Here is a 21,870-nt window from a genome sequence, read left to right on the forward strand (position 1 = left end):
GCACATTCTCCCCGTGTCTGCGTGGGTTTCCTCCGGGTGCTCCGGTTTCCTCCCACAGTCCAAAGATGTGTAGGTTAGGTGGATTGGCCATGCTAAATTGCCCTTCGTGTCCAAAAAGGTTAGGAGGGGTTATTGGGTTACGGGGATAGGGTGGAAGTGAGGGCTTAAGTTGGTCGGTGCAGACTCGATGGGCTGAATGGCCTCCTTCTGCACTGTATGTTCTATGATTGAGTTGACTAACTCATGGATGTTTCCTGGAATTCCCGCAACAGCTAGCGTACATCCACGCCTACAGATATAGGCACAATGTCACTCAAAGACAATCAACATCGGTGTAAATGAGATATATACCTGTCTTGTAGTGAAGCAGAATAAGAGGGAACTTTCCTCTATATCTAATCTATACAGAGTACTTGTACCTGACCTGGTAATGTTTGATCAGACGATGGGCTTTACTATTTAATCTGATTTGGTCTTAGATATTTTTCTTCATACATTTTTTAAAAATTCTTAAACTGCCAGCACAATTCGTTTTTTAAAATTTAGAGTACTAATTCATTTTTTCCAATTAGGGAGCAATTTACCATGGCCAATCCATCTACCCTGCGCATCTTTGTGTTGTGGGGGCGAAACTCACGCAAACACAGGGAGAATATGCAAGCTCCACACGGACAGTGACCCAGAGCCGGGATCGAACCTGGGACCTCGGCGCCGTGAGGCAGCAGTGCCAACCACTGCGCCACCGTGCTGCCCTTCAGCCCAATTCTTAACCGTAGGGCTGTCTCAGTGTAGCTGAGATTTTTCATGCCCTGCCCCCTCTCAGGGCTATGCTGAAATGGCCTTCACAATGGAAACACTTCTGCCATATTTAGCAAATGGAAGAGGAACAGCACAGGATGGCCCAGTGTTTAGCACTGTTGCCTCACTGTGCTAGGGATCCGGGTTCGATTCCGGCCTTGGGTGACTGTCTGTGTGGACTTTATACGTTCTCCCTGTGTCTAAGTGGGTAGGGCGGTGGCGTGGGCCTAGAAAGGGTCCTCTTTCGGAGGGTCGGTGGTGACTCAATGGGCCGAATGGCCTCTTCCTGCATTGTAGGGATTCTATGGATGCAGAGATAAGAGGCTGAGAAGGTGGTAGGGAACAGCGTCACCCCCATTATTAATTGTATTGGCAGCAGCGCATCTACACTTGCTCACGCTGGTGGCAATAGCAGGAAATTTTGATCCAAGTTTCTCACTGGCCAGGTTTATGCAGACGTCAGCGTGAATTTCTTTTAAGAATTTGTTTTTCCCAATTACGGGCCACTTTAGCCTGGCCAATCCATCTGCCCTGCACATCTTTTTGGGTTGTGTGTGTGAGACCCCACGCAGACACGGGGAGAATGTGCAAACTCCACACGGACAGTGACCCAGGGCTGGGATCGAACCCGGGTCCTTGGTACCGGGAGGCAGATGTGCTAACCACTGTGCTGCTCCGGAAGTGTGAATTTCAACACATTTGCTGCAGAAGTGCAATCCAGGAAATTCTGTCCCATTGTTTTAATCCATGGAGTTTAATACTTTATAAATCAAACTAATTCAGAATCCCTATGATCCATGGCCCCCTCTCTCCCCTGTTCTGCAGAAGGACACAACCCATAATCCAAGTGACCAAGTCAGTTAAGTACAAACAAAATAAAAAGTAAAAGTAAAGATCACCTGATCAAGGATTATCAGGGCAGGTACAAGTACTCGGTTTAGGTTAGATATAGAGGAACGTTCCCTTTTATTCTGCCTTAACACAAGGCACTGTCAAGTTTTGTTAATTACATTGTTAAGCTTTAATGTTGATTATGTTGTTAAACAGGTCAGAGGTATTGGTATACCTATAAGTGAGCAGACCGAGCAGTGTTGACTGTGATCATAGAATCCCTACAGTGGAAGTGGAGACCATTCAGCCCATCGAGTCTGCACTGCCCTTCCGAAAGAGCACCCTATATTGGCCCACACCAAGTCAATAAACCAAGTCGATAAGCTCTCTCCAGCAAAGAAAGCTGCCGTGCCTCAGTTTTAACTTCACTAATTGGCACGGATCCAGTTAACATTCAAGAGGCGTGTGTTTTACACCCCTAACACCACCACATCGTTTTGTACCATACAGCAAAAAAACTACAGAGGAAATTGCGACTCAGACGCCGAGCATAATTCTCACCAAGGAAGGAAGACATCAGCCCCTCATCCTGCAACAGGATAGCTCCTTTCACCAGATACTCGAAGTAAGAGTCGATCCCAGCGCCAATCCCAGCATCCTGTGCCACCCACTTTGAAGTTAGCACATCGATATGGTTTCCAACCTTCGCAAAAGAGAGGTGGGGGAGGCGAGAGAGGGAAAAGATTCAGTCAAAACAGATCCTGATTTTATAATCAGTGAAACAAATAAAGCGGATCTGAGTTCAGTAATGAGATACCTTTTTATTCATTTGTTGCATGTGAGCGCTGCTGGCTTTATCATCCATCCCGAACTTCCCTTGAGGAGGAGGCGGTGTTCCCACCCATCCATCATACCCTCCCAGAGATTAATCTTTTTATTCAGTTTCAAAAGGGATGTGTCAGTATTTTTGAGCTTCTGTACTGGGGGGAATGCACTGGGGCACCTCAGGGCACCCAGGCTACTGTGTCTATCCCTTCTTGCAGGGTCATACCGTTTTCTGAGCCAACTCTTCTGTCACCTCCACATTCTTGTCACAATGGCCGATCAAAGATAAGAAACAGCCCCATTATGTAAAACTCCAGGTCTAGCTCCTTCAGAGCCACAGGAAAGCAACTGGTCAACGACAACTTGTTGGAACAGGATATGGTGGCAGTACCATAGTGATTGACGGTGGTGATCAACTCCGACACCAACTAGTCGTAGGAAGGCAGAATATTGCCCCAAGGTGTGGAACAGTAAAGCAGAAATAGAGAGACGTGAACCTACAAAGAGATAATGCCTGACCATGACCAATGTAGAGTCAGAAAAGCTGGGGAGCAACACCATGCAAAACCATACTTGGAAATGTAAATAGTTACAGCCTAGCATTAAACAGTGTTTATGTTTGCACAAGCTTTCCTCCTGATTATTATTCCCAAGGTGCTTTTTGGGTTGGTGAAAGCGGTGATTTCAGGGTTTGTGTGGGCAGGTAAAGAAGGCGCTGCTGGGGTGGGCTCGAGCGGGGGTGACTGGCTCTCCCGAACTTTATGAATTATTACTGGGCGGCGAATATTGCGATGGTCAGGAAATGATCAGTGGGAGAGGGGTCGGTGTGGGAGCGGATGGAGGCCGCCCCCATGTAAAGGCACGGGTTTGGGGCTACTGTTAACGGTGCCTCTGCCGTCCTCGCCGGCCAGGTAGTCCACAAGCCGGGTAGTAGTGGCCACCCTGACGGTGTGGGGACAGTGTCGGCAGCTCCTGGGGCTGGAGGGGGCTTTGGCTTGGGCACTGATATGTGGCAACCACCGGTTCGCTCTGTGGGAGGGGGGGGGGGGGCTGGATGGAGGGTTGCGGGAGTGGCAGTGTAGGTGGATTGGCCACTCTTTTGAGGTCCACCAACAAAACAGAAGAAAGGAAACAAAAGGTGGACTGGCCATGCTAAATTGCCCCTTCGTTGGAAAAATTAAAAAATAAAGAAATGGGGAATAAATGCAGGCCTTAAAAGCGCTGCCCAAATACCATATAATAACGACTGTCATCAAATTCAATTTGGCTGAAGGAGATGTTTGGACAAGCAGTCAGATAAAGGCCTGAATGAGCATCTTTGTGGAGGACAGAGAGGTGGCGATGTCCATTGCCGAATTCCACAGCTTAGGGGTGAATGTCTTTGTAAGAGGAAAGCGACAGTAAAAGCACAACTGGGGAAACAGCAGTAATGGATCACTAATTAACTTGTAAAAAAATAAATCAACTCTTGCCAAGATAGTGCCAAACTCAAGCAGCAAAAAACCTCATTAATGACAAATCCAAATCTGCAGTTGATAACCGAGTTTTCCACCGACCAAAGTTCAACAAGGAGTAATTTCTGGACAATATGCAACTCATATCCAACTGGTATTTAAAATGAACAGTGCGCAGTGGATCAAACTGGCTGTGTAAAAGTTGCATGCTGCTCTGTGGGAATGCATGTGTATTTTTGTTTATGAATTTAGAGTACCAAATTCTTTTTTTTTTCCAATTAAGGGCAATTTAGCTTGGCCAAAGAACAAAAACAAAGAACAAAGAAAAGTGCAGCACAGGAACAGGCCCTTCGGCCCTCACAGCCTGCGCTGACGATGCTGCCCATCTAAACTAAAATCTTCTACACTTCCTGGTTCCACATCCCTCTATTCCCATCCTATTGTATTTGTCACGATGCCCTTAAATGTCACTATCGTCCCTGCTTCCACCATCTCCTCCGGCAGCGAGTTCCAGGCACCCACTACCCTCTGTGTAAAAAAAATCCACCTACCCTGCACATCTTTCTGGGTTGTGGGGGTGAGACCCACGCAGACACGGGGAGAATGTGTCAGACGGACAGTGACCCGGGCCGGGATCGAACCTTGGTTTTCGGCGCCGCATGGCAGCAGTCTAACCACTGCGCCATCGTGCTGCCCGGAATGCATGTGTATTGAAAGAGGGGGCGGAATGATTGCTGTCGGTGACCGCATTTCTGCTACATTCAAAAAACAATCTCTTAGCTTGGTATTGTCCAAACATGGTATTCGGGAATCAACTTTGGCAACACAACGAGAGGAAAAACAGCAATTTGCATTGATCATTGATCAAGTCCCAAGGAGAGTGTTGTCAAACAACATTTCACATGAGCTCCATTCGGAGATATCAGGGCCGAAGGTAGAGGATGTAGGTTTTAAACAAGTATCTTTAAGGATGAAAAAAAAAGAGGTAGAGGGGGTTCGGGAGAGTGAGCCTCACGTCGGTAGTAGGGAAGTTGCTCGAGTATTATCCAAGGCTTTCATAACACAGCATTTGGAAAGCAGTGGTGTAATCAGACAAATTCAGCATGGATTTACGAAAGGGAAATCATACTTGACAAATCTTCAAGAATTGATGTAACTAGTAGAATTGACCAGGGAGAACCGGTGGATGTGATTTATTTAGACTTTCAGAAGGCTTTTCACAAGATCTCACTTTGCAGATTACTATGCAAAGTTAAAGCACATGGGATTGCGAGTGGTGTCTTGAGATGGATAGAAAGCTGGTTAGCAGACAGGAAACATACATAAAGACGGAATAAATGGGTCTTTTTCCAATTGGCACGCAGTGGCTAACAAGGTACCGCAGGGATCTGTGCTAGGACCCCAACTGTCCACATAATATATTAATGATTTGGACTCGAGAACTAAATGTGTTATCTCCAAAGTTGGAGACGATACAAAGTTGGATGGGAGGGTGAGCTGTGAGGTGGATGCAGAGATGCTTCAGCGGGATTTGGACAGGCTGAGTGAGTGGGCATATGCACGGCAGATGCAGTGTAATGTGGATAATGGTGAGATTATCCGCTTCGGTAGCAAAAATAGCTGTTTGAGCTGGCTTTGGAGTTTGGATACCTGTGCGTGACATCAGATGCCCAAAGGGATGTCAAGAAAAAAAAATTACTTGCCCTAATGAGGGGGGGTGCAGTGAAACTTTATAATAAAGAAATACTTACAAGCCCAATATCCGATCGGCTGTCCCACAGTGCGTCCAGGGCTTTCCTCGCCACGTCCTCAAATACAGGGTCACCGGTCAGACGGCTGAGGGTAGCAAACTCCAGAATGAAGGTCCCGATGGCAGCAGTGCAAGTGACTGGGGTCTCACTGGGATTAACTCCGTTCATGAGGTTTACTGTTCCGTAAGGCATTCCTGTTGGTGTCTGGAAAGCTGAAGATAAAATACGCTCATTTCTTCACCACATCCTGAGCATTGGCACTCAGTGAAGCAGCATCAACAAAACCAAACTAAACCTTAAACTATCACGCTACAGCCATTGACATCTGCAACATGAGCCCTGCTTCCAAAACCCTCCCTTCAGCTACCGCGGCCTCTCTCTTTCATCCTTGAACACGCTCCTTAAAACCTCATCCCTTGGACCAAATTCTCTTCTCCCAGGATCCCCTTTGTCAATGTCAGTCACTGTCAAATTTTGTTTGATCACGCTCCCGAGGAGTGCCTCGTGATGTTTTACTGCATGAAAAGGGTGCTTTATAAATGCAAGTTGCTGTTCTTGAAACAACGGCAGAAACATGGGCTTTTCAGCCCAGCCAGGAGGCCTGTAATCGGCCCATAGTGGAAAAGGTAAACCCAGAATATTGTTTTAAACTAAATTCCCAAGAGATACAAGCTCTGTAAGCCTGATCACAGAAAGCTCCTCTTCACAAGGAGCAACTTACACATGAAATGGATGCCCCGATTGAATAGAAGAGGTGAAATGCTGCAATGGAGTGTAGGGTAGTCCTGAATTCAAGAATTAAAATGGCCTGTCTTGCCCATATATGTTTCAGGATGGTTTCTCCCTCGGGTTTCTTTTCCTACACTATAGCTTCTCAAATATTCTCCAGACTGATCAAGCGATGAGGCACTTACGGCTGAAGAAGGAGAACAGATAAAATAATTAATCCGGTGTGTACAACTTTCAGCCTCCCCGAACAGGTGCCGGAATGTGGCGACTAGGGGCTTTTCACAGTAAGTTCATTTGAAGCCTACTTGTGACAATAAGCGATTTTCATTTCATTTCATTCATAAATTGCCCTTAAGAGTCCAAAAAGGTTAGGAGGGGTTACTGGGTTATGGGGATAGGGATGCATGGGCTTAAGTGGGGTGCTCTTTCCAAGGGCCGGTGCAGACTTGATGGGCCAAATGGCCTCCTTCTGCACCATAAATTCTATGATTCTATGAACCCAAAGATGTGCAGTGTAGGTGGATTGGTCACGCTAAAATTGCCGCTTAATTGGAAAAAAAATGAATTGGGTACTCTTAAATTAGAAAAACAATTGTTTTTTAAATGTCCAGACGGATTTTTGTGGATTCTCCTTCTCACTCGAAATGTACAAAGAATGTGCTGAAAGTCAGTGTCGGTGTGTGCTCTGTGAGAACAATCGCTAGAAGTTGTGACATAGAAGTATAAGCCAGCAAGCACTCTCACAGTATCCCTGCAAGTAACGTTTTTGCAGGTATATCTCTCTCTCTCTCTCTGACTGTGGAAGTCAGCCGCCAACAAAAGAACACAGCTAAGAGAACTGGAAAGCTTCTCCACCAGTCTACAGAACACCGAACCTCAAAACTGACTATTCGACCACTGAAGTCCACTCAATGGATTCTCGAATTGGAGTGGCTGTAACACTTAACCATCTACTCCTTATCAGTCGAGGACTGTTCCATATACCTTTAAACAAAATATTTACTTACTTTGAACTCAATCCTCCCTTCTAAACCGTATGAATGTACAAGCATGTGTTTAACCATTTTCTTGTGTTTTGTAGAAATTAATAAACTCACTGTCTTTACTTAGGAAAGCCTGGTTAAATTTGATCCTTTTAAAACGTAACTGCTGGTTCTGGGGTCGCGAAGGGGCCCGTTTCAGATTAAATTTAAGGGGAACTTGGAAACAATGCTACTTTGTAATTAGTCACTCATCTCCTGATCCCTCAAAGCCTCTTCATCTTCCACAAGAGTCAAGGCATCTCGGAATATGCATGTCTTGCCTGGGTGCAGCTGCAACAACGTTCAAGAAGCTCCAGGTCTTCCAGTGTGGACTACTTTGCTTGATTGGCGCTGCTCCCAATACATTCTATATCCACTCACTCCATCACTGTGGCTGCAGTCTGGACTATATATAGAATCACAGCAGTGACTCACCAAGGTTATTTTGACAGCATCTCTCTCCCCCGCAACCACCAAAATTGAGAAAAACAAGATCAGCAGTGTCATGAGAGCATCAAGTTCCCCTCCAAGTCACACGTTGTCCCTTCCAAACTGCAGGTCAACACTCTGAGATTCCCCACCCAACGACGCGGCGGGAATCTGTCAGCACCAGGATGGAGACAGTCGAAGCAGGCCGATCACCAACCTCTTGAGGGTAGAGACGTTCTCTCTGGTGTCCTGGCCAATATTTACCCCTCAATACATCTCAATAGGAGCAGTTTGCCTGGTCATTGCTGTTTGTGGGAGTTTGCGATGTTCAATCCGGCTGCCTGTCACCGTTTCCCACATCGCAACGATGATGACACAGAACCATAGAATGGTTATGGTGCAGGAGCAGGCCATTCAGCCCATCGTCCTCTCCAAGATAATCCCATCCATTGCCTTTTTTCCCAAAGCCCTGCAGATATTTTCCTTTCAGTGGCTCACCCAATTCTCCTTTTGAAAAGTCACGGCTCGAGTTCAGTCTCCGACATTCGAAGGCCAGATCCTAAACCACCCGCAGCATTAAAAACTTTCTCCTCATATTGCCATTGATTCTTTTGCCATCCACCGAATAATCAATGCCTTATGCATCTCAACCGTTCTGGCACCGGGAAAAGCTTCCAACCGTTCATTCTGTCTGGACTCCTCACGGTTTTGTTGCCTCATCACTTCTAATGAATGTCAATGGCTCGGAGGTATGTTGGGGCATCCCGAGGTTGTGAAAGGCGCTATATCAATGCAGGATGGGCAATAAGTAGGACATTGGAAGCGTTGCTTGCATCCCAACAGGGAATCTTGTTTTCCCTCAATTATCCTTTAGCATTCAATGCTTCCATTGGGTGGGAGGTTACACGATGCACTCAGGTTTTGAATATTTAACATACACCTCAGCTCAAAGTGAAATACCCAGCTATCCACCAGATGGCTCAAAGAGCCCTCCAGCTTGTATTTAACCTTTATTTTTGCTGAGGCTGTTGATGCTACGAGAGCCGTTGCACATCCGTTTGCTAATCCACAAGCGGCTGACATGTTTCATGTATTTATTTGGCACATTTGCACCGGATTACTGTCCAATGATGGGGGTCTTAAGGCACAGGGGAGGGCGCTCCTGCCTTGGAGCCACAAGCTCCGGGTTCTCGTCCCCAGGACCTGATGGCCAAGGAAGGTACATTCATAACATGGCCAAACGGATTAATCATTAACCTACAAGTCCTTCCGACAAACACCAATAATAATAATAATCTTTATTGTCGTCACAACTAGGCTTACATTAACACTGCAGTGAAGTTACTGTGAAAATCCCCTAGTCGCCACATTCCAGCGCCTGTTCGGGTACACAGAGGGAGAATTCAGAATGTCCAATTCACCCAACAGGCACGTCTTTCGGCACTCGTGGGAGGAAATCGGAACACACGGAGGAAACCCACGCAGACACGGGGAGGGCGTGCAGACTCCGCACGGATAGTGGCCCAAGCCAGGAATTGAACCTGGGACCTGTGAAGTAACAGTGCTAACCACTGTGCTACGGTGCCATCCATTTGCGTGCCAAATTGCGTGTTGTAACAGCAAGTCGGACCCTCTGAGTGAATTGTAACCACACCACCACTTGCCTATGAATATGGATACTTGAGCTGCCAAATTGCAACTAAATACAATTTAAGATTCCCAATCCTTCAGTTAAATTTGCAAGCACCTGGTCACCGGCTAGGTGGAGTTCACGTTTGGCTCCAACTCTCCTCCATATGGAGAGATTCCTACTGACTCACCAGCTAGACTCACATTGCAAAATTAAATAATATTCAAAACTCAAAAAGTCTCTACTTGCAGTCTCATTCTGAGCTGTGGTGTGGATCTGGTTCCCTTGATATTCATTCTTGTTTCGAAGTTGACAAAAAAGGTGAAAGACCCTCACTGCTCAATAGGTACGAACATGAGAAAGGTTTGTGGTGTAGGAGGCAGCCACTTGGTCCAGTGTCTGTGCCAGCTGCAAAAAAAAAGTTATCCAGCCTAATCCCATTCTCCAGCTCCTGGACTGGACCTTTGTAGATTGCGGCACTTCAAGTACATATCCCAGTGTGTTCAGGTCTCTGCTTCCATCTGCTTGGCAGGCAGTGAGTTTCAGAACCCCACATCCCTCTGCTGCATAGACCTACTCTACTCCCCCTCTAATCCTGCTATCAATTACTTCAAATCCATGCCCCTGATTATTGATCATCTGCTTCTCCTTCCTCTCCAATTTCTCCTGGCCCTCCATAATTCCTCAATCAAATCTTCCCCTCAACCTCCAGCCTCTCCAATCTTTCTCCACAGCCAAAATTCTCCATTCTTGCCAACACATGGTAGTTCCTCCTCATCTCAGTTCTAAATCTACCGCCTCTCAACCTATATCCATGGCCACTGGTTTTAGATTGCCCCACAAGGGGGAACATTTGGTCTACGTTTACTTTATCAATCCCCTTTAGTATTTTATACACCTCGATCAGATCCCCTCTCATCCTTCTAAACTCCAGTGAGTATAAGCCCAAACTGTTTAACCTCTCCTCATCCACTGACTCTTCCCCGGAATCAATCTGGTGAACCTCCTCTGACCTGCCTCCAATGCCACCATGTCCTTCCTCAAATAAGGAGACCAAAACTGGACTCAATGCTCCAGATGTGGTCTCACCAACACCCTGTGCAATTGCAACAACACTTCTCTACTTTTATACTCCTGTCCTTTTGCAATAAACGCTAGCATTCCATTCACCTTTTTAATTACATGCTGTACTTGCATACCGACTTTCTGCGATTCATGAACAATGACACCCAGATCCCTCTGCCCGGACTCATTTTGAATCTGCTTTCCATCGAGATAATAATTTGCCTTTCTATTTTTTCGACCAGAATGGATAACTTCACACTTATGTAACATTAAATTCCATCTGCCTAGGGCTTCATGGTGGCACAGTGGTTAGCACTGCTGCCTCACGGCACCGAGGTCCCAGGTTCGATCCCGGCCCTGGGTCACTGTCCGTGTGGAGTTTGCACATTCCCTCCGCGTTGCGTGGGTTTCACCCCCACAACCCAAAGATGTGCAGGGTAGGAGGATTGGCCACGCTAAATTGCCCCTTAATTGGAAAAGAAAATGAATTGGATACTTTAAATTTAATTTTTTTTAAATCTATCAGCCAAATTTTAGCCCACTCTCCCAGCCTATCTATATCCAATCTGTAAAATCTTTATCTCCTCTTCACAGGGTATGCGGACAATGTGGTCCGCCCAACACAGCTGGTGGAGCATGACCAGTGCCACGATACTGGGGATACTGGCCTGGGAGAGGACGTTGGCACACCCATCCTGCCAGGATTGGCAGGATTTTGCAGAGGCAGTGTTGGCGATATCTCTCCAGGGATTTAAGGTGTCTGCTGTACATTGTCCATGTTTCTGATGCATACAGGAGGGCGGGGGACCACGGCTGCTCTGTAGACCGTGAACTTGCTGCAGGATTTGAGGTCTCGGTTTTGGAACGCTGTTCCTCAGGCGTCCGAAGGCTGCGCTGGTGCTTGGGAGTCGATGTTGGATTTCATCGTCAATGTCTGCTCGCGCCGAGAGGGGGCTCCCGAGGAATGGAAAATGATCCACGTTGTTCAGGGGCTGGCCAGGGATCTTGATGGTGGCGGGGCAGTGTTGTGGCTGCACTCTAGTTGAGGTACAACCTCCCTGCTCTTACTGCAGCCAAACAAAGTGCAGCGCTGTCTGGAACAGCGAGCAATAGTTTGCAAATGTAATAATGTTTTAGAATGACGGCAACAATAATGGAGAACGGAAAAACAACGGATGCCCGATGTGCCACTGCAGGTGTGGCAGGTAGGGCCCTTACCTGGTAGCAGCCTGCGAGCAGCTTCCTCAGCCAGCCTGAGCAAAGGCCCAGAGCAGGGCCATCCCGACTCCACTTTGATTCCGCCCTCTTTAGAGAGCAAGTGAGCAGACAGTAAGCCTCCCACCACTGGGGAAAGGAGCAAACGCAAAAACAAAGTGTTAAAAACGTGCGCGCGGATGGAAAGAGTAGATACGGAGAGAATGTCTCCTCTTTAGGGAAGGGAATAACGAGAGGCCAGCGGGAAATCCAACAGGAAACTTCGAAGAAACTTCACCCAAAGAGTGGCGAGAATGTAGAACGCGCCATCACAGGGAGTGACTGAAGTGAATAGTACAGATTATTTAAGGGGGAGCTGGACAAGCTTATGAGGGAGAGACGAATCGAGGATTACAATGGCAGATTTAGATGAGGAATGATGAGAGGAGGCTCAAGTGGACTGGTTGGGATGGGTAACCTATTTCTCTGTCACATAGGGGCTGAATTTAGCACACTGGGCTAAATCGTTGGCTTTTAAAGCAGACCAAGGCAGGCCAGCAGCACGGTTCAATTCCCGTGCCAGCCTCCCCGAACAGGCGCCGGAATGTGGCGACTAGGGGCTTTTCACAGTAACTTCATTGAAGCGTACTTGTGACAATAAGCAATTTATTTTTTTCATATCCTTTATATTTCTATGTCGATAGAGAGCAAAACACTCAATAATAATTGGAAGCCTGAAAATGTTATCAAACTGTGTAAAAGAAACAAACACTTTTAGATAGAAATTACAGCAGCATTCTCCTGATCTATCGTGGTTCAGGGCCATATGGCACTACACTGAGCCTCTGAACCACTGGAGGAGATTTGCTGCGTTCTCCATTGCTATTGCAGCCAGGGAGAACTCTCAGGAAGGACTAGTTTTTTAACACTGCGCAGTGCAATAGTGATACACTGTCTGGTGAAACACAAGGGCACAACTCATAGGTTGTCCCAAAGAGGAACCAAATTAGATGATATCCTCCAACGCATTTGCATCCACTGACCGCTAGTCACACATTACACGAAGGCGAATTTGGACCCCGATTTACAATAATCATCGGTTTGTACCGGGTAAGCTGGGATGGTGGGTTCCGGAGATGGCAAAGGGCAGGAATTAGAAGGATGGGGGATCTATTTATAGACGGGAGCTTCTCATCTTGAAAGCCTTGGAGGATGAATTTGTATTGCCAGCAGGGAATGGGTTTAGGTATCTGCAGGTGCGAGACTTCCTGAGAAGGCAGGTTCCGGCCTTCCCGATGCTGCCGCCACGGGGGAATAGCTCACGGGCAAGTGGGAAGATGAGCTAGGAGGAGAGATAGAGGCGGCTCTGTGGGCGGATGCCCTAAGCAGGGTTAATACATTCTCATCATGCACCAGGCTTAGCCTGATACAATTTAAGGTCGTCCACCGGGCACACATGACGGTGACCCGGATGAGAAAGTTTTTTGGGGTAGTGGACAGGTGTGCGAGGTGCGCGGGAAGCCCAGCAAATCATGTCCACATCTTTGGGCATGCCCGAAGCTTAGAGGGTTTTGGCAGGGTTTCGCTCAGGCAATATCCACAGTATTCAAAACACGGGTGGTGCCAAGTCCAGAGGTAGTGATCTTTGGAGTGTGGGAAGAGCCGGGAGTTCAGGGGGCAAAAGAGGCTGACGTCTTGGCCTTTATCTCCCTGGTAGCCCAGAGATGGATCTTATTAATGTGGAGTGTAGAGACCTGGGTTAGTGCCATGGCTGGGTTTCTCAGTCTCGAGAAAATAAAGTTCGCCTTAAGAGGGTCAATGATATGGTTCGTCCGGAGGTGGCAGCTGTTCGTCGACTTTCGTGGGGAAAATTAAAATGTCAGCAGATGCAGAATTCCGGGGGGTGGGTGTTATTATAAAAATTTGCAAATACCCTAATAAATATATTTTTTTTTAAAAAGGCGTATGCAAGGGCAGCACGGTGGCCTAGTGGTTAGCACAACCGCCTCGCGGCGCTGAGGTCCCAGGTTCGATCCCGGCTCTGGGTCACTGTCCGTGTGGAGTTTGCACATTCTCCCTGTGTCTGCGTGGGTTTCGCCCCCACAACCCAAAAATGTGCAGAGTAGGTTGATTGGCCACGCTAAATTGCCCCTTAATTGGAAAAAATAATTGGGTAATCTAAATTTATAAAAAAAAGGCGTATGCATGGGTATGTGTATGCGTGGGGTGTGTGTAATGTGTGATGTGTGTGTTTGTGACGTCTGTGGTGTGCGTGTGTGTGGTGCGTGTTTGTGTGTGTATGGGGGGGGTGTGGTGTGAGTGAGTGTGTGTGCGTGGGTTGTGTGTGGGGTGTAGGTTACGTGGGTGTTTGTAGGGTGTGTGTGTGAGGTGTGCGTGTGTCTGGTGTGTGTGGGGTGTAGGTGGTGTGGGTGTTTGTGGGGTGTGTGTGTGTGGTGTGTGTGTGGGGGGGGGTGTCGGTGTGTGTGTGGTGTGTATGTGTGTGGGTTGTGTGTGTTGTGTGTATGTGTGGGGGTGTGTGTATGTGTGGGTGTGTGGGGGGTGTGTGTGTGGGGGGTGTAGGTGGTGTGGGTGTGGTGGTGTGTTGTGGGTGTGGTGTATGTGTGTGGTGTCTGTGTGTGTGGTGTGTGTGTGGTGTGTATGGTGTGTGTGGTGTGTGTGTGTGGTGTGTGTGTATGTGGTGTGTGTGTATGTGGTGTGTATGTGGCATGTGTGTATGTGTGTGTGGTGTGTGGGGGTGTGTATGTGTGTGTGTATGTGGTGTGTGCGTGGTGTGTATGTGTATGTGTGTGGGGCGTGTGTATGGGTGGGGTGTGTGTGGTGTGTGTGTGTGGTGTGTTTTGTGTGGTGTGTGTATGTGTGTGTGGTGTGTGTGGTGTGTATGTGTGTGTGGTGTGTATGTGGTGTGTGTGTCTATGTGTGTGGTGTGTGTGTATGTGTGTGTGGTGAGTATGTGGTGTGTGTGTCTATGTGTGTGGTGTGTGTGTGTGTGTAGTGTGTGTGTGGTGTGTATGTGTGTGTGGTGTGTATGTGTGTGTGGTGTGTATGTGTGTGTGGTGTGTATGTGTGTGTGGTGTGTGTGTGTAGTGTGTGTGTGGTGTGTATGTGTGTGTGGTGTGTATGTGTGTGTGGTGTGTGTGTGTAGTGTGTGTGTGGTGTGTATGTGTGTGTGGTGTGTATGTGTGTGTGGGGGTAACAGTGTGGCAGTAATAATGAGGTGGGCCCGGGGACAAGCCGGGATACAGGAGCAGAGCGGGGCAAACATCACACCAAATACAGACGAACCTCGCAGAAGCAGACACACCAATCTGACTGCAACCTGTTGTCTTTAAAAAAAGACTTGCATTTACATAGTGTCATTTACGGCTACAGGACATCCCAAAGAGCTTTACAGCCAATGCCGTGCTTCTTTAAAGTGAAGTCATTGTTGTAATGCAGGACAGGGGCAGTCAGTTAGCATAGCGTCAGCTCTCCCAAACAGCTATGAGATAATGATCCGATTATATCTATGTTTGTGATGCTGACTAACACTCTGACAATACCTCCTCTGCTCTTCTTTGAACTAGAACCATGGGACATTTTACATCCACTTGAGAAAGTGGACAGGGCCTCAATTTAATGTCTTACCAAAAAGACGGCACGTCCAACATTCCCTCGGTCCTGCATTGGCACGTCAGACTGGCCTTTTGTGTCAAGACCTGGACTGGGACGTGAACCCACAACAAATACTGTAGCCAACATCCAAAAGCATTGCTAAAACACTCTTTACATGCAGCCCTCTCACATTATACAATAATTCATTGGGGTGTCTATGGTTACCAACCAATTTGAAAAGGAGTCCCTCGACCAACAAGGTTTGAGAAGCACTGGGTTCAGGGATGGGAGCGGGAGGCACATGTAAAAATGAAACCAGAAAATCTGGAGAGGCATCAAATAAATGGACAAAGGACAATGGCTGTAAAGACGGTGTGGTTGCTTCTGCTCACATAAGCCAATAATCTTGCCATATGGCGACTCCTTTGCGACAGCTGTTATACCGAATAACACAGGCAGTGTCAGCTTTTGTTCAGGATAGACACCAGCATCAGGTATCATGACAGATGGAGCAGTAACCCGACAGGACAACGCACAAAACAAACTCAAAAACTTAACTTTCAGACACACCAGAGCACGGAAGCAAGAAGCCACACGTGTAGGATGTTGAAGGCCAAATTTAAGTCAGACGTCTGCCCGCGTTTCTTTAAGCAGAGGCTGATAAACAGCTGGAAAGTCAACCAGGGCAATTTTGTACTGGACTCCCTTACGCAAGGTTAGATGCTGCAATGAAGCAATGGCTGGATAGACGAGATTAAAAAGGAAAGGGCCAAAGTTTCATCGTGAGCAGAAACATTTAAATCAAGGTAGAATAGAGGTGGGACCGGGAATATACAGGCTTCATTGTTAAGTGGTTGGAAGGAAAGGAGAAGAAACTACAGGTTTGAGCCCTTTCACCTCGGACAAGGGCGTTGTGGGTTCAAACCCCTAACCAGAGAGCTGCGCACAAAATCCAGCTGGAGTGCTATACTGTTGTAAACAAAGTCGCCATAGTCCCAGATGACCATAGGCTGTTTTCCCCTTTGAGGGGGAGAGCTGACTGGTGGTGATTTAACCGGAGGGTCACCACACCTCAGGCGAGGGGCAAGGTTGAGAAGGCGGGGCCTTCATGAATTACCTCAGCCGGTCTGGGAATTGAACCCGTGCTGCTGGCCTCGTTCTGCATCATGAACCAGCCACCCAGCCAATTGACCTAAACAGATTTACCTCGAATATTGGTCTCGAACACAGATGCATTGACGTCAATGTCAAAGTCCATTCCATCCTGAAGAACGTGATAGACTCTCTGAAACTCAGTCACGTTACCCAGCACCTAAATGCAAAAGAGATTGGAACAACGTATGAGAACCTGCACATTCCCAACCACATCCTATCCCTCCAACCACAGGGGCCCTGTGGAAAAGTCATGTGCACTAACAATGGCCACGCGAGCAGGGTACAGGAGAAGGTGTAGCACAGTGGAGCTCTACCTTAACCAATTCATGAGTTGGGGGGGCTGCAGATTCAATCTACCCCATGGGTTTATTTCAGAGGCCCCAGTATTACTGGCTCTCGCTCACATTACCTATTTGCTCCCTTCACCATTTTCATTCGCTACACCTCATTGGGAATGGATTAAGGTGCCCCAAAGGCTCATTTTGTGCTGGCTCCTTTCAGCCAGAAGAGAGAGGCACAATCTTTGCCTCATCATTTTGGCCTAGTTGGCAACTCATCGGTAAAAGGAGCGAGCGGTATGTCACCTCGCTCCTCACTGATGACGGTTTTCTTTTTTGCTCCTCAGTCACATCCCAATCCACAGATTTACAAGAACAAATCTATTTTCCCACCCCTTCCCAGATCAAGAGATCATCACCATCGACTTTCGGCTGGTGTGAAGCAGTCCGTGGACAACCTTCCGGTTTTAAGGCATTCGGACCTCATCCAACCACTGATCTCCGGCCCGAGCTCATTGCAATGGGCCGGACTCGCTTTCTGAGATCTGAACATATGATCACGGGATTTAGGAGAAGTAGACCATTCGGCCCCTCAAGTCTGCACCCCCATTCAATAAGATAATGCCCGATCTGATTGCAACCTTTTGCCTATCTCTGATAATCTTTATATTAATAAACAGATCATCCTGCAAACGGAGTTAATTTAGCTCGGGAACTGTTACAATTTGGCTGGATTTGGCTCAAGTGAAGAGATAAGAAATCAATTCCCAGTACCACCCACTGTGTTAGTTTTATTACATTGCTGTCATTTTTTAAAATTAAAATCGATATTTAATCCGATAAAGGAAAAGATAAACTTAATATGTTCTGCAGAAAATATTCTCCAATGTCTCTCTTGAAGAAGGTGGCACCAACAGCACGGTGGCACAGCGGTTAGCACTGTTGCCTCATGACAAGGAGGACCCGGGTGCGATCCCAGGTCACTGTCCACGTGCAGTTTGCACATTCTCCCCGTGTCTGCGTGGGTCTCAGCCCCACAAGATTGGCAACGCCATTGCCCCTTAAACGGTGGCACTATTTGTCCATTTGGGGATGTAGTCACTTTCAAAAGCATGTCTTGACTTGTAGAGACCCAAAGCAATGAGTCTCTCACTCATTTTCCAAACCATCAGACAGTGGAGCCCAATTACTTGAAAAAACAACAGGAGTGGAATGACTTTCCCGGACTCAAACTGCATCACATCAGTGTCCAGGTTATATCCAACGTCCCATCCCAATCCACAGATTTGTTTCCTTTTTTAAATTCCTTCAAGTGATGCGGACGTCACTGGCTAGGCCAGCCCAACCCAGTTGTCTTTCAGAAGATGCGGGTGAGCTGCCTTCTTGAACCACTGCAGTCCTTCTGATGGAGGTACACCGAGAGCGCGATTAGGAAGGAAGGGCGTTCCAGGATCTTGATAAGACAGTGAAGGAACAGCAATATCATTCCAAGTCAGGATCAGCGGGGCTAAAAGGGGAACTGGCAGACGCCAACGTTGCCTTTTATCTGCTGCCCAAGTTCCTCTAGGTGGCGGAGGTGGTGGATTTGGATGGTGCTATCGAAGCAGCCTTTGCTACAGTGCATTTTTGGAAATGGTACATGTTGCTGCCGCTGTGTGGCAATGATGGAGGCTGTGACTGGATAAGGTGTGGGATGAGTTGTCGCGACACCCTAGGCTAGTACACAGTCAATTCCAACCCTATCTGACCCGGAATCACAACCAAGTGAAATTAGATGTTATTTTAAAATACCCGAGGACCTTGGATGAAGGATAACGTTACGGGGGTAGGGTGGGGGCGTAGGCCTAGGCAGGGTGCTCTTTCCAAGGGCTCCTGCAGACTCGATGGGCCGAATAGCACTGTAGGGTTTCTATGATATAAACTGGGCTTATCTAAGCCACTGTCTTGGAGAGTTCTGCAGACTCTATTTCACCACAAAGATATGTGTGTCCTTCACAAATGTAACAAAGCAGTTGCTGTTCCCAGTGTCCTTTGCTGAGCAAAAGTGTTCTTTCAAAAGAAATTCAACACGTGTCCAGCTGATGACACTATAAATTCACATTCTAACTGAAGGGTTCTACAAAAGATGACAGCCGTTTATTCTGCACTTTAAAGAGCTAGTCAGCATCAGCTATTGGAAAGAGGAATGCAAGCTGTGAGGAGGATACAAAGAGACTGCAAAAAGTAAGAGATTGTTCAGTTATTGGGCACCACAAGGTAGCAGGTGTAGTATAATGTGGGCAGGTGCGAGGTTAAATTCACTTTGATCGTAAGACGAGAAGCAGAATACTTTTTAAAAGGCATATTTAAAGGGACGTTAGCTTACTCGTGTAAGGAACAGAGAAAGCTAGCTTGCAGGTACAGCAGGCAATCAAGAAGGCAAATAGCAAGTTGGTCTTTAGTGCAAGGAAAGAGAAGTACAAGAATAAATAAGTCTTTTTTACAATTAAACAGGGCTTTGGCGACACCACATCTGGAATGTGTGCAGTTTTGGTCACCATGCTTAAGGAAGGATATACCTGCATTGGAGACGGTACAGCGGAGGTTCACTAGATCGGCCCCTGGGGTGACAGGGCCGTCTGATGATAAGACTCTGAGTGAATGGAGTATGTATTCTCCCGAGCTGAGAAGATTGAGGCATTCAAGACTCATACTGGGGGACTGACAGGGAAGACACCGTAAAGGTGGTTTCCCTTGGTGGGTCAATCTGGAAACAAATTTCTTCGCTCAGAGGGTTGAAAATCTTTGGAATTCTCTATGCCGGGAAAGCTGTGGATGCTGCATCGCTGAATATACTCAAAAGTCGAGATAAGCAGAATTTGGTTACTTGGGGGGGTCAAAGCCAGTGGGGAGCGGGTGCGAGAGTGTGGAGTTGAGGCAGAAGGTTAATCACCATCAGGCTGAATGGCAGAGTGGCCTCAACAGGCCGAATACCCCTGGCCCTATTTCTTATGTTCTTAGCTGGCAGAAAAAAACAAGGGGGGGGGGGGGGGGGGGGGGAGAGAGAGAGAGAGAGAGAGAGAGAGAGAGAGAGAGAGAGAGAGAGAGAGAGAGAGAGAGAGAGAGAGAGTGAGAAAGAAAGATTGTTTGAAGACAAAGGGAGCGGAGGAACAAAAACAGCTGGGACAGGGTGCGTGGGGCTCAGGCCCTCTCCACAGTCTGAGCAGGAGTACGCACTTACCAACAGCGTGTCCAATGCATCGATCAGCGTCAGGGAAAAGCTGTGAATGCAGAAAATAAAATTAACTTTTTGCACATTAAGAATGCTACTGGACTGTATCCGTGATTCAATTAGCGCTCGCAATAAAAGTTTATTTGCACTTAATCTCCGGAGAATTTTCACTCACTTACTCTCTCAAAAGCACCCAACCATGACAGAATTCTGTTGCTCGGGCTCCCATCAGCCCTTTGCTCACTGGTCACTCTTCACCTCTGACCTGATAACCTGCAGCTGAGGTCAACCAACGCGGCACGTGGGAAATAAACGAACCAGAGGCTTTGTACGCTGGGCGGGCGAGTGCCACAAGGCACCATTTGCATTTGGGGGTCCTGGCTCCAGTTTGCAAATTAAAATGAGGCCCCTTCCCACCTGGTCCCACTCATGGTTTTCTAAAATTCATTCTCAGGATGTGGGCATCAATGGCACAGCCAACATTTACTGCACATCCCTCGTTGCCCCGGGAGACTGCGGTGAGGGTGGGCGACGTCCTGGAACCACCCCAGTGCCTGTGGTGAAGACTGCTCCAAATTGCTCTCCTACCTGTTGTTGCTGCAATTGGCCAAAGCAAATTTATTTTGAGGGCAATGTGGAAAAGCAGGGGAGCGGGACTAGTTGAGTAGCTCTTACAGAAGTCCAGCAGGGAAACGATGGGCTGAATGGACTCTTTCTGGCCTGTATCCATTCTGGATTAGTCCGACGTCCCGACCCCACCCCCCCATTCCCCTCGCGATAAGCACCAACATTTGATTTCCCTTCCTTTTAAAAAAAATTTAGAGTACCCAATTCATTTTTCCAATTTAGGGGGCAATTTAGCGTGGCCAATCCACCTACCGTGCACATCTTTGGGTTGTGGGGGCGAAACCCACACAGACACGGGGAGAATGTGCAAACTCCACACAGACAGTGACCCAGGGCCATGATCGAACCTGGGGCCACAGCGCTGTGAGGCAGCAGTGCTAACCATTGTGCCGCCCGGGCAACTTATTTCTGACCTATCTTGGTGTCATTGGCAAATTTAGCTACTGCACTATATGTCGCTTCACCCAAGTCATTCATATAGATTGTAAATATTTGAGACCGCAACCCTGTGGCACTCAAATAGTTAGAGCTTGCCAATTCAAAAATTACTTATTTATCTCTACCCACTGCGTTCTGGTAGTTAACCGATCCTCTATCAATGTTAATATGTTACCCTCTACACCATGAGGTCTTATTTTGTTTCGCAGCCGTTAATGTGGCACTTTATCAAATTACTTTTGGAAACGTGTCTGCATGGGTCTCGCCCCCACAACCCAAAGATGCGCAGGGTAAGTAGATTGGCCACGCTAAATTGCCCCTTAAGTGGAAAAAAGAATTGGATACGCCAATTTTTTTTTTAATGACTTTGGGAAATTCAAGTACACGGCCTGTACATCACATTCTACTGGTTCCCTTTTAGCTATGTTGCTTGCTACTTCCTCAAAGAATACTAATAAATTAGTTAAACATGACTTCCCTTTCACAAAACCATGTCGCCTCTGCCTGAACCTCTTCCAACCTCTTCCATCGGGCAGGAGATACAAAAGTCTGAGAACACGCACAAACAGGTTCAAAAAAAAACAGGGCTGGTTTAGCTCACTGGGCTAAATCGCTGGCTTTTAAAGCAGACCAAGCAGGCCAGCAGCACGGTTCGATTCCCGTACCAGCCTCCCCGGACAGGCGCCGGAATGTGGCGACTAGGGGCTTTTCACAGTAACTTCATTGAAGCCTACTCGTGACAATAAGCGATTTTCATTTCATTTCATTTTCAAAAATAGCTTCTTCCCCGCTGTTACTAGGCTCCTAAACGAACCTCTTAT

The 21,870-nt window shown here is 47.3% G+C and overlaps 1 protein-coding gene across 3 annotated transcripts in view; it reads right to left on the reverse strand.

Moving 5' to 3' along the window:
- edem2 (ER degradation enhancer, mannosidase alpha-like 2) overlaps nucleotides 1-21,870 on the reverse strand; it is a 44,732-nt gene that overhangs the window by 11,470 nt on the left and 11,392 nt on the right. The window contains exons 3-7 of one of the 3 annotated variants that reach the window (XM_038803628.1): nucleotides 19,994-20,033; nucleotides 16,547-16,652; nucleotides 11,753-11,878; nucleotides 5,660-5,871; nucleotides 2,191-2,332 (exon numbers count right to left, since the gene is read on the reverse strand). In XM_038803628.1, the coding sequence (XP_038659556.1) occupies nucleotides 2,191-2,332; nucleotides 5,660-5,871; nucleotides 11,753-11,878; nucleotides 16,547-16,652; nucleotides 19,994-20,033 (626 nt within the window). Of the gene's footprint in view, nucleotides 1-2,190; nucleotides 2,333-5,659; nucleotides 5,872-11,752; nucleotides 11,879-16,546; nucleotides 16,653-19,993; nucleotides 20,036-21,870 lie in introns of all 3 variants that reach the window. The other 2 variants (XM_038803630.1, XM_038803629.1) reach the window with 2 other exon arrangements.

Source organism: Scyliorhinus canicula, chromosome 7 (assembly GCF_902713615.1).
Source record: "Scyliorhinus canicula chromosome 7, sScyCan1.1, whole genome shotgun sequence".
NCBI lineage: Eukaryota > Metazoa > Chordata > Chondrichthyes > Carcharhiniformes > Scyliorhinidae > Scyliorhinus > Scyliorhinus canicula.